Source organism: Aristolochia californica, unplaced genomic scaffold, assembly GCF_029961685.1.
Source record: "Aristolochia californica isolate CCGP_79_NKW_82.1479 unplaced genomic scaffold, dmAriCali1.0.hap1 SCAF_7, whole genome shotgun sequence".
Classification (NCBI taxonomy): Eukaryota; Viridiplantae; Streptophyta; class Magnoliopsida; order Piperales; family Aristolochiaceae; genus Aristolochia; species Aristolochia californica.
The window spans coordinates 6806199-6820879 of NW_027182268.1; the positions used below are offsets into that span (position 1 = coordinate 6806199).

The following is a 14681-nucleotide window of genomic DNA, read 5'->3' on the forward strand; positions in this document are numbered from 1 at the left end:
GCTCTCTCTACCGCACACCCTCTCTGCCATTTCATTCCCGCAGCCCTCTCTCGTTCTCTGCTCCCTCTCTCGTCTCCACCGTCCCTCTCCAATCTCCCTCTCTACGACGTCCATCTCGCTGCGAACGTCCTTTCGGCGTCTTGCTCTCCATCTCGGACTCACTCTCCCTCTGAACCTCCTTCTCGATTTTGACATTTGGGCTTCGATTTTTTTAATTTCTACTTCGATTCATCATCGATTTCCCCATTCGGATTTGATTTCAGCCATCAGCTTCGGTTTAACAGCCATCCTCCCTCTCCTCTCCCTCTTGACCTCCGTCGCAGAGCACGGGAGGTCGAACATCTGTTGCAGAGCTTCTCGGCCTCCCTCTCTTCTCCCTCTCGGCGTACCGTCGGAGCGCCGCCTCTGTCGGCATTGCCCGCCGCCGTCGCCTTTGCCTACTAGCCCGTCCCCGTCGCCATCGCCGTTGCCTGCTGGCTCGCCGCTGAGGAAGACGAAGATGGTTTAATTTTTCCTAAGTTAGGAAAAATTAAACTATCTTCATAAAAATCATTAATTTATATTTTTTATTTATAAAATAATTATTTTTATTTTAAAATTACTATATTAAAATAGTGATTTAATAGTCATAATTAAAATATTGTTAAAATAAATATTTGATAAATTATTTTGGCATAATTATCCGATTGCTATAGTTAATTAAACCAAGAGTTTTAAATTTTGTGATAATATATTATTAATTAATAATACATAAAATATATTATGTACAAATATATAGTGTGTTAAAGTTATGATTAGATCAATTTTTTCTCTTAAATTATTCATTTTTAGGTTAAAGTATATCATATGTTATTAATAAATTAATAACTCAACGTATTACTTTCGTTTTTTTATTTATAACGTTATTTATTTGTTATTTGTAATTAATCATATACGTATTTCATTGGCTTATGTAATTATCATATTAATGCACAATAAAATATCTAATTCAATTAATAAATATATTAATATATTTAATTATACATTAAATAACTTATTCGTGTAGTAATAATGGTTGTTTTACCTAATTTGGGGTTTAAGGATTATGTTGTAATTAAGAGCACTGTAAAGGTTTAGAGGTTCTCTTGTTTTTTACGTTTTTCTCATGTTGGGGCACTAACACTTGAAACTGTTTTTCAGTGCACATGAAATTGTCAACACTAACACGGTGCGAAGATGATCTTCGTGATCTTCATGTTGGACATAAACTTGAACTTGAAAAATCTATTTGGGGGACTAACCCCCCCATAATGCAGCAGAATCATTTGAATCATCATTTTCATGCAGGAAATAAAAGGTTAATGTTTAGGGTTTTAAGGTTTGGCTCGGAGAACAGAACAAAAAGAAATCAATCCAAGAAGACCTTAAAAGAAACCTGGGAGTCACTTGAATCCTTTCATGGCTTCTGAAAATCTACGAAATGAACGTATTGTCAACCATGGAGTAGTCTCTCGTTGTAAAAATCCGAAATAATTCACCGGCAGTATTGGGTTCACTCCGATCCTTCTTACGATAGTCTCTAAAATTAAACCATCCATTGCCGGAAACTTCTCATATTATAAAGATCGGAATTATAATCGAACGAGTACCTAGATATTATCTATGCTCTACGTCTAAATCTAATGCAGTATTCCCGTATATGATCTCTCAGAGTTGCAACGAAAGCACAGATAGACTTGCAACCAGGACTGCCACCGAGATGGTCAGAGATGAAGAACCGGAGCAGCCACATTCTGAGCCGCCGGGAATTTCAGATGGAGGCGTCTTGGGTTGAGCTGGTACCGGAGTGGGATCGTTCGCTGGTGGCGGAGGCGTCTCAGGTTGTACTGGTACCGGCGTGGGATCGTTCGGTGGTGCCGGGTTGGTGGATTGTGGTGGACAAGTTGAACAAGGTGGACTTGCCTCTGGTGGTGGACAAGGTGGACTCTGCTCTGGTGGAGGTACTGATGGTGGAACTGCAGTGGACACAGGAAAAAATCAACATTTCAACACAATGGGAACACATAAAAATGGAGAAAAAAACCCGATTCGGACTTGTTGATTTAAATGATATTCTTTTTTTCTCCATTTTCCTTGAGGCGGCCGCAAATTCTCCCTGCCGCCGTACAACCCTCAGCCGGCAATAAAACCCAGTTATCCCATTTTCAACCAGATCGAGTTTTATAACCGCCGTTGTCGTTCAGAAAGAACTGTATTTGGAAAGTGACGTATCTTAGGATTCAGCGGATCTTCATCGTATCTAAAGTTAAACGATCCGTTACGAGAAAAAAACTGGAAATAAACATTGCAAAGGATAACAACGAATGAAGCGAATGCAATCAACATCCTGAAATTTCTCATAATATAGAGATTTATAGTTAGATCAAGTCAGAAAGACTTCATTCAGACGAGAACAACTAATAAAAATTTCACTGATTGATTCCCTAACTAGATATTTTAAAATCTAAACGTAGTGCAGTAAAATCCCACAAATCTCTCAGAAGAGAGCTGCAACCGAAGCAGCAATAGCAGCCAGGAATGCCGCCGATATGGACAGAGATGAAGCACCAGAGCTACCAGAACCTGCAGGTGTAGGCGTCTCAGGCGTCGATGGTACCGGTGTGGGAACACTCGGTGGTGAAGGAGTGTCAGAGCTTGGTGGAGGTGACGGAACTGCGCAAATGAAAAAAAAAAACAAAAATCAAAACTCCAATACAACGGAAACACACTAAAACAAGAAAATAAAGATCAACAATGGCGGAAAAGCTGTTTACCAGGAGAAGGAGACGGTGCATTCGCTGCTCGAAGAACAAAAACATTCACCCATTAGTCAAAACCCAATCCCAGAATCCAGAACGACAACAAAATTAAACACCACAAACACATCGAAAAAACGTCAAATGCTCAACGTACTGCAAGAAGGAGCTTGGCTGTTACAGAGAGAAGGCAGAGAGTCCATTCTGGTAAGGTTCATAGGAATGGGAGAGTCGCCCGGGTGCTTCAAACCGTCGCAGAGACAAGCCACCGATTCGTCATTCTTAAGAATCTCGACGTACGATTTGCAGCAACCAGCATCCGGCTCAGTGACGTTGCTTCCCACCTGTACGTAGTTGATGCAGTCCATCAACGGCGAGAGATCGACGAGCATGCAGGCGGGAAAGGAAGGGCCTGGCGATGGCGCCGGGCTGTTGGATAGAGTGCATTGGACCGTGGAGAGGATAGCTACGAGAAGGAAGAAGATGCAGAGAGACTTCGCCATTGCCGGAGAAGAAAGGAAGCTTCGGAGAAGATCAATTGACTGTGTGGATTCGGGAGAGACGATAATTGGTAAAATTTATAGCGCGAACGCGGGAGGAGGATGAGATCGAACCTCCCGAGAAGCGCGAGACGGGAGAGTCGTGCGGGATGACATTTCCTATACACTGATCTGAGCAGTTGACACGTGTACATGAAGATGATGAAAAAGGATTTTGGAAAATTCCTAGGGTATAGTTTGGAATTTTTTTTCTTCGTTATTATCTTAAGAATTAAATTTTTATTATGTGTAATTACTCTGTTACAATTTTCATTATTTTTTCGTTTATTATCTTAAAATTTTCCCTTCTTTTTTAGCACGATATAATTTTTATAAAAAATTAATGGGTTTAGGTTTTAAGATTTAGGATTAAGGTTTAGGGTTTAAGATTTAGAGTTAGGGTTTAAGGTTTAGTATGTATGCTTCTAACAGGTAGAACTAAAGAAAATCGAAGTTGGCTTTGAAAATGGAGCTTGTTCAAAGGTTCAGGCTACATTAGAATATGACAAGTCGGTCGAGCTCAGTGTCATCCCAAATTTTAGTTAGGCATTAAAATTTAAAGGCCACATAATATGAATGGTGAATTTACAAGTATTTTTTTTTGTGAGAAATATTAATTAATAGGCAACTCATAAGCCTAATTGATCTTATGAGTAAGATTTGTTAATGTAATGTATTAAAAATTCACTTACCAAGATTTGTTGTTTCAGTGAATCCCAACCCTCTATGTAAAATTACAACGGATGAAGTGAGATCTGTGGCCTGGATTTGTTTCTAGTTATTCGGAAAATTTTGGATTAAGAAGATTAAACTCCTAGTATTTTCGTGTTTTAGTAACTTAATTAGTTGAGGGGATTAAGGAGATAATTCTGTCTTAGACAGAATTTGGGTTGGTTCTTTTAAAGCATTTTGAAGCTCACATAGACGAAGAGATTAGATTTCTTATCCTTATCTTCCTAAATAATGAATTCTGGATGGATATTTTTTTCTTTTTTACCTCCTTTTTTCTCATCGTTTTTTCAACAACTTCATATTTATCTTTAATAATATATAATTTTATTTGAATTTAATTATTAATAAAATTTTGTCATATTAATAAATTAGTTTTTTATTAAATATTTTTATAAAAATTCAAAACATTTGTGAAATTACCTAATTCTACCCAAGGTCAAAACATACACTTTAGTTAGCATGGTCAAGTGGACACATTAGAAAGGGAGTGCCAATTAAATAGAGAGAGAGAGAGAGAGAGAGAGAGAGAACTACCTTAAGATTTCTTCGTGTGAAACAAAGTAGACGGATGGAAAGGCTTTGAGATGATTGGCAGAGGTCCCCTTAGCACCATTTGTTTTTTACAACATTAGAAGTAGGGATGGCATTGAATCGAGCTGGTTCGCTAGCGGCTCGGTTCGATTCGATTAATTTGGATCTCGAACTCGATTTGAGATCCAGATAAAGCTCGTTTGAGTTAACGAGCCGAACTCGACTGAACCATGGTTCAGTTTGAAAGCTCGCAAGTCGGCTCGTTAAAGGGCTTGAGAGTCAAGACCAAGGGTGCTAGAGCGGGAGTAGGAGTGAGAGCAGGGAGGGGGGGACCCGAGCCCCTCCTGTCCGCTGTTGTGGCCGCCTCTGTCGCCGTTGACAGCTGTTCATCGGCCGCCTTCACTACTGCTCGGTTCGATTTTTTTCTTCCCCTCATCTGCCTTCGGTTATGTTTCCGCCGTCGCAACCGTCATCCCCGACGACAGGTCCTCATCGGCGCTACTAGACCCCCTTCCCTCCGCATTGTCTTGACAGAAAAACAGAGACCTGAGTTAAAGGGAGAAATAATCACCCCCCCCCCCCCCCCCCCCCCTCCAATGCGCTCGAAGACGATTTTGCACATGCGAGATCATAATCAAGTGAAAATAAAAAACTCTTTCTTGAACTCCAGTTATCTTTGTTATTTTTTTCGCATGGCTCTTGAAGAAATTGAAAGACATTTTAGTAAAAATACGTTTATATGGATTATAAGTGATTTTTTCAAGAATTGTTGAAAAGACATTTTTAGTAGAAATATGTTTCTAGGAACTATTGGTGCCTCATATTTTTTGGAAATATTTTTCCAATTGGAAATTCTTATTAAAAAATCATATAATTTTCTAAGTAAGATTTTCCTGCCAAGAAGGGTTAGAAAATCATATAAATTTTTTTTGAATAAGTATTTGACAGTTGATGGTGTAATATTTCTAGCATGAGGCAATTTTCGTAGCAATTTTGTGTTTGACATTTTATTTGATTAAAAATTTATCGATAAGTATAGTAATATATTAGATTGATTATTAATTTTTATTTATTTCCCTAGAAGGGGCAATAAGAGGTCCATTTAACTTTCCTAAGAAAATTTTAAAATATTTCTTGTAATTTTCTAATAAGTTGTTAATAGTAATAGGATTTTATTTTAAATTTTTTTTGAATGTTTTTCCCTAGAATATAAATTTTCAACTAGGAGAACTAAGGAGGTCATAGTAAATTTATGGCCAGATTCAAAATTAACAAAATAAGCTAGACAACATTTTGGGTAAAAAAGATTAATATTGGTGCGCTCTAATCCATTATTGAGATTCAATCCCGAACCTCCCCTATCATTCTTTTTTTAAAATGTATGCATAATTTTATATATAATTTATTTGACATATATTTTATGTAGATTATTAAATGTAGGTTAAGCTCGAACTCGGCTAGAGCGAGCTCAAACTCGGCTAAAATTATTAGGCTCGAGCTCAATTACAATTTTAGGATCGAGGCTGGGGTCGGCTCGAGCTCGAGTTCAAAATATTTAAATCACGTGCGGCTCGAACATAGGAAGGTTCGGGCTCAGCTCGATTCGATGTCACCCTTATGCCCAATTTTATGTAAAATGTATGCATAGTTTTATATACAATTTATTTGACATGTCTTTTTTGAAAAGTTTTAAATGTATGTTGGAGCTCGAACTCGAGACATGTATTTTTTGAAAAGTTTTAAATAAATATTGAAGCTTGAGCTCGGCTCGAATTCGGTTAAAATTATTGGGCTCGAACTCGAGCTCGAGTTCAAAATATTTAAATCAAGCTCGGTTCGAACATAGGCATGTTCGGGCTCGGCTCGACTCGATGCCACCCCTAATTAGAAGTTGAGCAAGGGTACTAAAGCTATGTTTGGAACAGAGAAAGAGGAGAGAAAATAAAAGGAAGAGAAAAAGAAATGAAAAAAAGTTTTTTTTTATTTGGATGCCCAAGAAAAATGAGAGAAAAATAGAAGAAAAATGTAATTTCTCTTTTTGGATACAAGTGAAAAATAAAATTAGTAATATTATAATTTTTTGATGATTAAGATTTTTTGTCGGTTTCTATTTTTTTCTTTTCTCCCCAATTTCCATCGTTTTATTAAAGAAAATTTATTAACAAAGAGATATAGTGATTTTCTATCTTATTTTATTTTTTCTCAATTATTATATGTTATCACAAGACATAAAATATTTTTCCCCCTTTTTCTTTTATTGTTTTTTTCTTTTCTATGGGTTCTAAACATGCCCTAAAGAGATCTCTCCTTTCTATCCGTCCCCTTTCTCATCGTTAGAGTTGGGCTGAGGAGGGGGCGAGGTGCCTTCCCTGTATGTGTTTTTTATATATATATATATTCCATTTGTGTGATGCCATCCCATTTTTCTCTTTGTAGTATAATGGGGGAAGGCACCCTCCCCTCTTGTAAACTCCTAACTCTTGAAGCCTTCCTTCCGTGAAACCCTCCCTAGACCCTTAATCCTAAACCCTCTTTTCCTCTCCAGCTTGGAGACTTGTGGAAGCTATGAACTTGGATGAATTGTTGAAGACTGGATAGCTGCAAAAGACACCCAAGTTAACCAAAACGATGAATTTCGCACTAGTGCTATGCCACTTTCCTCTTTCGCTTGTACTGTGCCTGGAAATGTAAATTTGAGCCAGACAGAGACCCAAAAACCGTTGATGAGGTGTGGAAGGAGATTGTCAAGCAGGACAATGGGAGTGCCAGTGAGGAACAATGGGAGTGCCAGTGAGGAACCAACACTCGGAGAAATGAGTCAGTGATGAAGGTTGATTCTATGGTCAGAACTACTCGGTCACCAGGTTGGCTGCATTTGCAGATTTCAGATGTTAATACCAGTAGCTGGCTTTATTAGGTTCGAGAGTACCTTTTCCGGACCAGTTTCTGGGAATTGAGTATCAGATGCTTCGTATGCAGAGAACCAGATGTCTATTTCAGAGTCTATGCCAACAACCAGTATTACTGCATCAGATTCACAGGCTATGAGTGAGAGAAAACGAAGGTTTTCGAATGAGATGATGGAGAAGAGTATTGAGAAGAGGCAGAGGAGGATCAACAAGAATCGGGAGTCAGCAGCTCGCTCCAGACAAAGAAAAACAAGTGAGCGTTTGTTTACAGCCTTAGATTGCTGTGTGTTTTCATCCTTCTTTCACCTAATAGAAAAGTGTAAAACCGAAGGATTTCAAAGAATTTTTCTAATGTATTCTTCTATGTTTAAGAGGCTATCTATAAGATATTACATGTTGATTTTTGGTCCAATTTAGATCCTAAAATCAAAGTATAAAATCACGGATTGATGGAAACAATTAGTTTCCTACAATTAAGCTAATCTAATTTACATACATTATATTACAGTATACACACACTCCCCCTCAAGTTGGTACATAGATATCGGTCATGCCCGACTTGTTAATTATACAATGAAATGCCTTCCCTGATACTGCCTTCATGATCATATCAGCCAACTGACTCTCAAATTGAATAAAAGGGAATTGTATAATCTTTGCATCGAGGTTCTCCTTGATGAAATGACTATCAATTTCAGCATGTTTAGTGCGATCATGTTGAACCGGATTTTGTGTAATTGTGATGGCTGCCTTGTTATCACAATGGAGATTCATAGGTTTGGCGTATTCAATCCCTAAGTCCCTCATTACATTCCTTATCCATAACAACTCGCATACACCATGAGTCATGCCTCGAAATTCAACTTCAACACTTGATCTTGATACTACCATTTGTTTTTTGCTTTTCCAAGTACAAGATTCTCTTCCACAAAAGTAAAGTAACCCAACGTGGATCTTCTGGTTGTTTGATCACCTTCCCAATCAGAATCTGTATATCCTTCAATATTAGAGATACCATTTTTTAAGAATAACAAACTTTTTTTCCTAGAGCACTCTTTAAGTATCTCAAGATCCGATAGACTGCTTCCCTATGTTCTTTACTTGGTGCATGCATGAACTGACTTACAACGCTCACTGCATAAGCTACATCAGGCCTTGTGTATGATAGGTAGATTAATCTTCCAACTAATCGCTGATAACGCCTTTGGCTGCTGGGATTTGATATGGAAGAATTTCGATCTTATGATTCATTTCCATGGGCGTCTTTATTGGTTTACAATCAAGCATTTTGGTTTCAACTAGAAGATCCAACACATATTTGCGCTGTGAAAGGAAGACTCCATGTTTTGATCTTGCAACCTCAATTTCCAAAAAATATTTAAGTTGTCTGAGATCCTTCATTTCGAATTTAGTGGCTAAATACTCTTGTAAAGCTTGCATTTCACATGGGTCATCTCCTGTCACGACCATATCATTAACATATACAATTACACCTGTAACTTTTCCTTCTTTGTATTTTATAAACAAAGTATAATCTGAGTTACTTTGCTTATAACAAAACTCCTTAATTGTAGCCGAGAATCTCCCAAATCATGCTCTAGGTGATTGTTTCAGCCCGTACAATGACCTCTTCAATTTACAAACTTCACCTTGACACAAAGAACCACTTTTAACTCCGGGTGGTAGCTTCATGTAGGTTTCTTCTTCTAAGTTTCCATTGAGGAAGACATTTTTAACATCAAATTGTTGTAGAGGCCAGTCTCGATTTGCTGCTATAGATATAAGAATGTGAATTGTATTGATTTTAACTACTAGTGCAAAAGTATCCTGATAGTCTATCCCATACCTTTGCGTATATCCCTTTGCCACTAGCAGAGCTTTATATTTGTCAATACTTACATCCGGTTTGAGTTTCACTGTGAACACCCATCGACATCCAATTGTCTTCATTCCTTTAGGTTGTGCAACAAGTTCCCACATGGCATTCTTTTGTAGAGTCTCCACTCTTCGTTCATCGCCTTTTTCCATTTTGGATCAGCTAATGCATCCTGCACATTACTAGGAATAGAAACCCTGGATAATTGATCAACAGTAAATGTATATGATTTAGTCAACCTATGGGAGGACACATAGTTGTTGATAGAATATTTGGTTTTGGCTTCAAGATTAGATTCATACTGTTTCTTTGGAACTCCCCCATTCAATCTTTGTGGATATCTAGGAGTTATATTTTTTGTAGGAACACATATTTTAATAGATTCATCAAACACAAGATTCATATTTACCTGAGGAGGAACATTGTCGGTTGATTCTTCAGTTGATGATGCAAACGGAGGCAACTCTGAGGATTCTTCAGGAGCAATTAATGATTCACTCTCGGCTTCATGGTTGGGAGCACAATCTTGTTGCACATCATGACGACGTGGTTGGTTAAAAAATTCATTCACCGCTTTTGACTCATCACCTCCACTATTCTCTTGTTGATTAAACAGCTCATTCACTGCTTCTAACTCAATAAACTCGCCCCCTCCGTTATTCTCTTCACTTGAGCTCTCCCCTAAAGACAATTCTGAGAAACTCCTCCTAAGTAATAGGGTTTTAATTCATGGAAAAAGGCATCAAGAGTTACATGGAGCTTTCGGGTGTGTGGATCATAACACTGATATCCTTTTTGAAAATCAGAATAGCCAACAAAAACACATTGTTTGGCATATGGATCAAGTTTATTTCGCAAGATTTTTGGGATATGAACATATACAGTACATCCAAAAACCTGGGGTTCAAGATTCGAAAGATAGGGAATGGAAATTACGTAGTACAATTTTTGTTGAGGAGTTTGAAAGTCTATAACTCGAGAAAGTGTTTGATTGATAAGGTAGGCAGTAGATTTGACAGCTTCACCCCAATAAAATCGAGGCATGTTCATGCCAAAGAGAGAAGCACGCACTACTTCCAAAAGTTGTTTATTCTTCCACTTTGCCAATCCATTTTGTTTGGGAGTATAGGTGCATGAGGTTTGATGACGAATTCCATAATTGTCAAAAAAATTACTTAGAGAAGCATCGACAAACTCAGTACCATTGTTAGATTGCAAAACACAAATCAGTTTCTGGTACTGAGTGTGTACCATTTGGTAAAATTTTTGAAAAGCTAGACACACATCACTCTTTTTTATAAGCAGGGATACCCAAGTCATTCTAGTGCATTCATCAATAAATGTCACAAAATACTGAGCTACAGAAATAGAGGGAACCTTTGCAGGACCCCAAACATCAGAATGAATAACCTCAAAAGGTTCATAACACTTATTCAAACTCGATAAATAAGAGATACGGTGGCTCTTAGCCAGTTCACAAGTGTTACAATGAAAATCCAAATTATTCAAACCAGAAAAGAGTTATGCTCGGAATTTCTTAAGATAACCAAAGGAAAGATGACCGAGTCTTCGGTGCCATAACCATATAAGCTTGAACACTGTCTTCACTACTAGCTTGATTTGCCTGACTGATTTTTGATCCCCCATTCTCTGTTAACTCCAAATAGTAGAGTTTGCCCCGTCTAAGACCATAACCAAGAATCTTCCGGGTTAGAACGTCCTGAAAGATACAATAGGAGGGCCAGAAAGTTACGATACAAGCAAGAGTTGAAGTAATTTGGCTAACAGACAACAAATTGTATTCAGGAGATGGAACAACAAAGACAATATCTAATGTATGATTATTCGACAAGATAACTGATCCTTCCCCAGTAATAGGAGAGGTACTACCATTGGTGGTAGAAATAACGAATTGAGGAGAGGGTAGGACAGATTTTAACTGAATGGAATCCCTTATCATGTGATCGAATGCATCTGTATCAATAATCCAAGTTCTATTCTTAGAATATGCAGAGAAGACTGAAGTTTTACCGATAATTCCTGGATGGGCAACATTCGTCGTAGGCAGCAGCTTTTCCCCAACAATCTTTTTTCAAGGTTTTTTTGAGAAGTCCCACCACTCTGGATAACCAATAATCTCGTCACATCGCTGTCGCGAATGACCTTTTTTCCCACAATGAATGCATACCCGGTTGTTAGCTTTGCTGGAGATTGGACGATAGCTCCCCATTGTCTGTCTCTGGGTTAATTCGAATTTTGGGTCAGGTGCGGGTCAGTTCGATAGTTAAGTTCGGTCCGATTCTGTTTGGTCTGGTTCGGATCGGTTCGGGTTAGATTCAAGTCCGGTTCTGTTCGGTCTGGTTCAGTTCAGTCTGGTCCAGTTTGGGTTGGTTCGGTTTTGGTCTGATTCGATGCGGTTGTCGGCGGTCGTCAGCAATCGTTGGCAACGAGGTTTTGGCTACGGGACCGTCGGCAGTCGCAGAGGAAAAAAACAGAGTTCGTCGGCTTCCTTTAGCGACAATTTTTTTTGGCTACATTCGTCGATGATGTCGGCGAGTACGGGAGCACTTAGCTCTAATCTTCGGAGACGGGAAGGAAAAGAGAATTCTCCCGTTCTGATAACATGTAAAATCGAAGGATTTCAAAGAATTTTTCCGTTGTAATCTTCTCCGTTTAGGAGGTTATTTATAAGATATTACATGCTGATTTTAGGTCCAATTTAGCTCCTAAAATCAAGGTACAAAATCACAGATTGATGGAAACAATTAGTTTCTTACAATTAAGCTACTCAAATTTACATACATTCTATTAAAGCCTGCACACAGAAAGATTTCATTTTGTTTTTAAACAATTTGGCATAAATTTTATGCTTCTCTTCAGGCCATGAGCTTTCTTTCATGACTTGTTACCCTGACTTTAACTAAATTTTTTTGAATTGAAGCTCTGTTCATACCCATTGATTTGTTGATTCCTTGCCCATCTACTTCCTATAAGTGAGAAAGAGAAAGAGAAAGAAAGAGGAATGTTAAACACCTAGCCAATACTACCCAAAAGATCGGCATGTTAGGTACGAAAAGCCAAATACTTAACCCATGACCATAACATCACACCCAACTTCACAAGCCGACGTCCCTGGCGGCCACACTTGCGGCGAGGGGGGAGACTATTACATTATCACAATATTGCCAGAGTCTGGGATTCGTGATCACCCACGCCATGATTCGAACTCGCGACGTGGGTGCCCACTCTAATACTACATGTTAAGCACCTAGCCAATACTACCGAAAAGACCGACCTGTTAGGTGCGAAAAACAAAGTACTTAACCCAAGACCATAACAAGGAATCTTGTAGTTATTCTTTTAATTGTTTTTATTCAACTCTCACATTTCTAATTTGATTCGTACTCAAAAGATTGCAAGTTCTTTTCCTTTTCATCAATGGTATTTAACAGCATCTTGATGTATTTCTTTTCCACCTTTTATCATAATAAAAGCTAACTTAGAGGTTACTCAAATCCTGTTTTGAATTCTTAAAGACTTTGTTGAGTTTATTATTCCAGGTTTGTAATGAGCTTCTTGGAGACAAGTTTTTATTGCATTTGGGGTCAGTTGTATATCTCAAAACTAGGGGTGGCATCAAGCCAAACTCGAACCTATATATGTTTGTACTTGGTTTGATCTAAATACTTTTGATTCAAGCTCAAGCCTAAAATTGGAATCGAGTTAAAGCCCAAATATTTTAATGGAGTTTGAGTTTGAGCTCCGATCTCCATTTAAAACTTCAAAATAATAATAATAATAATAATTAAAAAATTAAAAAAATATTGGGATGAATTTAGTACTATTGAACTAAAAGTTATTACATAAGAGTTAAAGACTTTATTGCAGAGCACGCTGATATATAATAACCAATTTAATAGATATATAGTAACCAATTTATTCCATTGACAAACAATAACATTAGATATTGAGGGACCCAAAAGGGTTGAACAATTAGAGTAAAGGAAGGGTGTTTTTGTAAAAAATTATGTTACGAGTCAACTCTCACGAGCTAACAAGTCGAGTTTGAAAAATCCTGAGATTTTACTTATTATATTTAATAAATCTTATTTCAAGTTTGAATTTGAGTCGAATTCGAACCGGTGTTATTTATTGAAACACATGCTTGGGCGTTCTTTGAAGTTAGGTGGAAAAGAGTCCACTCAACCATTAGGATTCCGGCTTGAGGTGGAGCCCAGCCACAGTCTTGAGCTTGAGCTTGACTGAAGCATAATGGCGAAAGTTAGAGCCCTAAGGTTACGACTTGGCTTGGTTAAAAATATGACAATTCTACATTCAATCTACCAAGCCAAGCTGAACTTGAAAAGCTGGCTGGACTCAATGCCAACCCTATCGCTAACTAGTTTTTTTAATAAATTATTTGGTTAATAAATTACATAATTTATAAGCATCCTAAAGAAACCTTATATTATTTATTGCTCCAACTACCAAATGGGAAACCCAAAACAAATCAAAGAGCCGACACGTCAGACTTGCTCGCGGCGCCAAGCGATAAGCTGGGTCCCACAAAATATCTTACTTTTAAGTAACCGATGACGCTTCTCACGTGTGCGCAGCTCTGCCGGAGATCCCCCCTCCTTCACACGTGTAAAGTTACTGCGAATTGTTTTTTAGATAAATGAGGGTTTTTTCTTTTTTATATTAAAAATCAAGACGAAAAGACTTAATACGGTTCTCTGTATCGGGAAAAGACGGGGTGAGCGAGGTACGTGGAGATGGAGTGACGCGGAAACTTGACACGTGGCAAGCACTAGAATGTGGTGGGTCCGAGGATGGAATCATATGCAATCATCGTCGAGGATTGGAGAAGAACACGATGCGGAGCGGAATATGGTTCCGGGTAGAGACTAGAGACTCCAAAGGAGAGACCTGTCCCACTGCCCCTGCTGCCCGGCCAAGGGGCGCACGGGTTTTTCCTTGGGCTCCCTTGGAAGCTGGAGGTTAAAGAAACCTGCGACTTGGCAGGTGCCGTGCCCTGCGCGAGAAAATCAGGATATTTAATATTTCTCGTCTTTTTTGCTACCTCTTTCTCGTCAGCTATGAGAAAATATCGATAAATTTGAGCGGCGCTATTTGAATTTGCTATTGGCGAGTTACCACTCAGTGAGTTGACTTGGATTTAAGAGGGAGAAGGTGGGGCGTGCCGATAAAGAAAATTTGACTCAACTCAGGCAACTTGCTTCAGATGTATCACCACCATGTCAAGCTTGCACATAGTATTGTGGAATTTTAATTTTTTTTAACAAAAAATGATTATAAT

General features: G+C 38.3%; 1 protein-coding gene across 1 annotated transcript; it reads right to left on the bottom strand.

Annotated features, from left to right (window-relative positions):
• Positions 1 to 2515: 2515 nt before the first annotated feature.
• On the bottom strand, positions 2516 to 3277 carry LOC137937198 (non-specific lipid transfer protein GPI-anchored 4-like). Its single transcript, XM_068782288.1, has 3 exons — positions 2932 to 3277; positions 2793 to 2816; positions 2516 to 2691 (listed from the first exon to the last, which is right to left on the bottom strand). The coding sequence occupies exons 1-3, from the start codon at positions 3275 to 3277 to the stop codon at positions 2516 to 2518; spliced, it is 546 nt and encodes a 181-aa protein (XP_068638389.1).
• Positions 3278 to 14681: the final 11404 nt, after the last annotated feature.

What these genes read in the sequence shown, in the direction of transcription:
- LOC137937198 (XM_068782288.1), bottom strand. Translation starts at nt 3,277, where the DNA reads ATGGCGAAGTCTCTCTGCATCTTCTTCCTTCTCGTAGCTATCCTCTCC. An exon ending in CAGCCAAGCTCCTTCTTGCA is followed by an intron (nt 2,817 to 2,931) that starts GTACGTTGAGCA and finishes TTCTTCGAGCAG; the next exon opens with CGAATGCACCGTCTCCTTCT. An exon ending in TGCACCGTCTCCTTCTCCTG is followed by an intron (nt 2,692 to 2,792) that starts GTAAACAGCTTT and finishes TCATTTGCGCAG; the next exon opens with TTCCGTCACCTCCACCAAGC.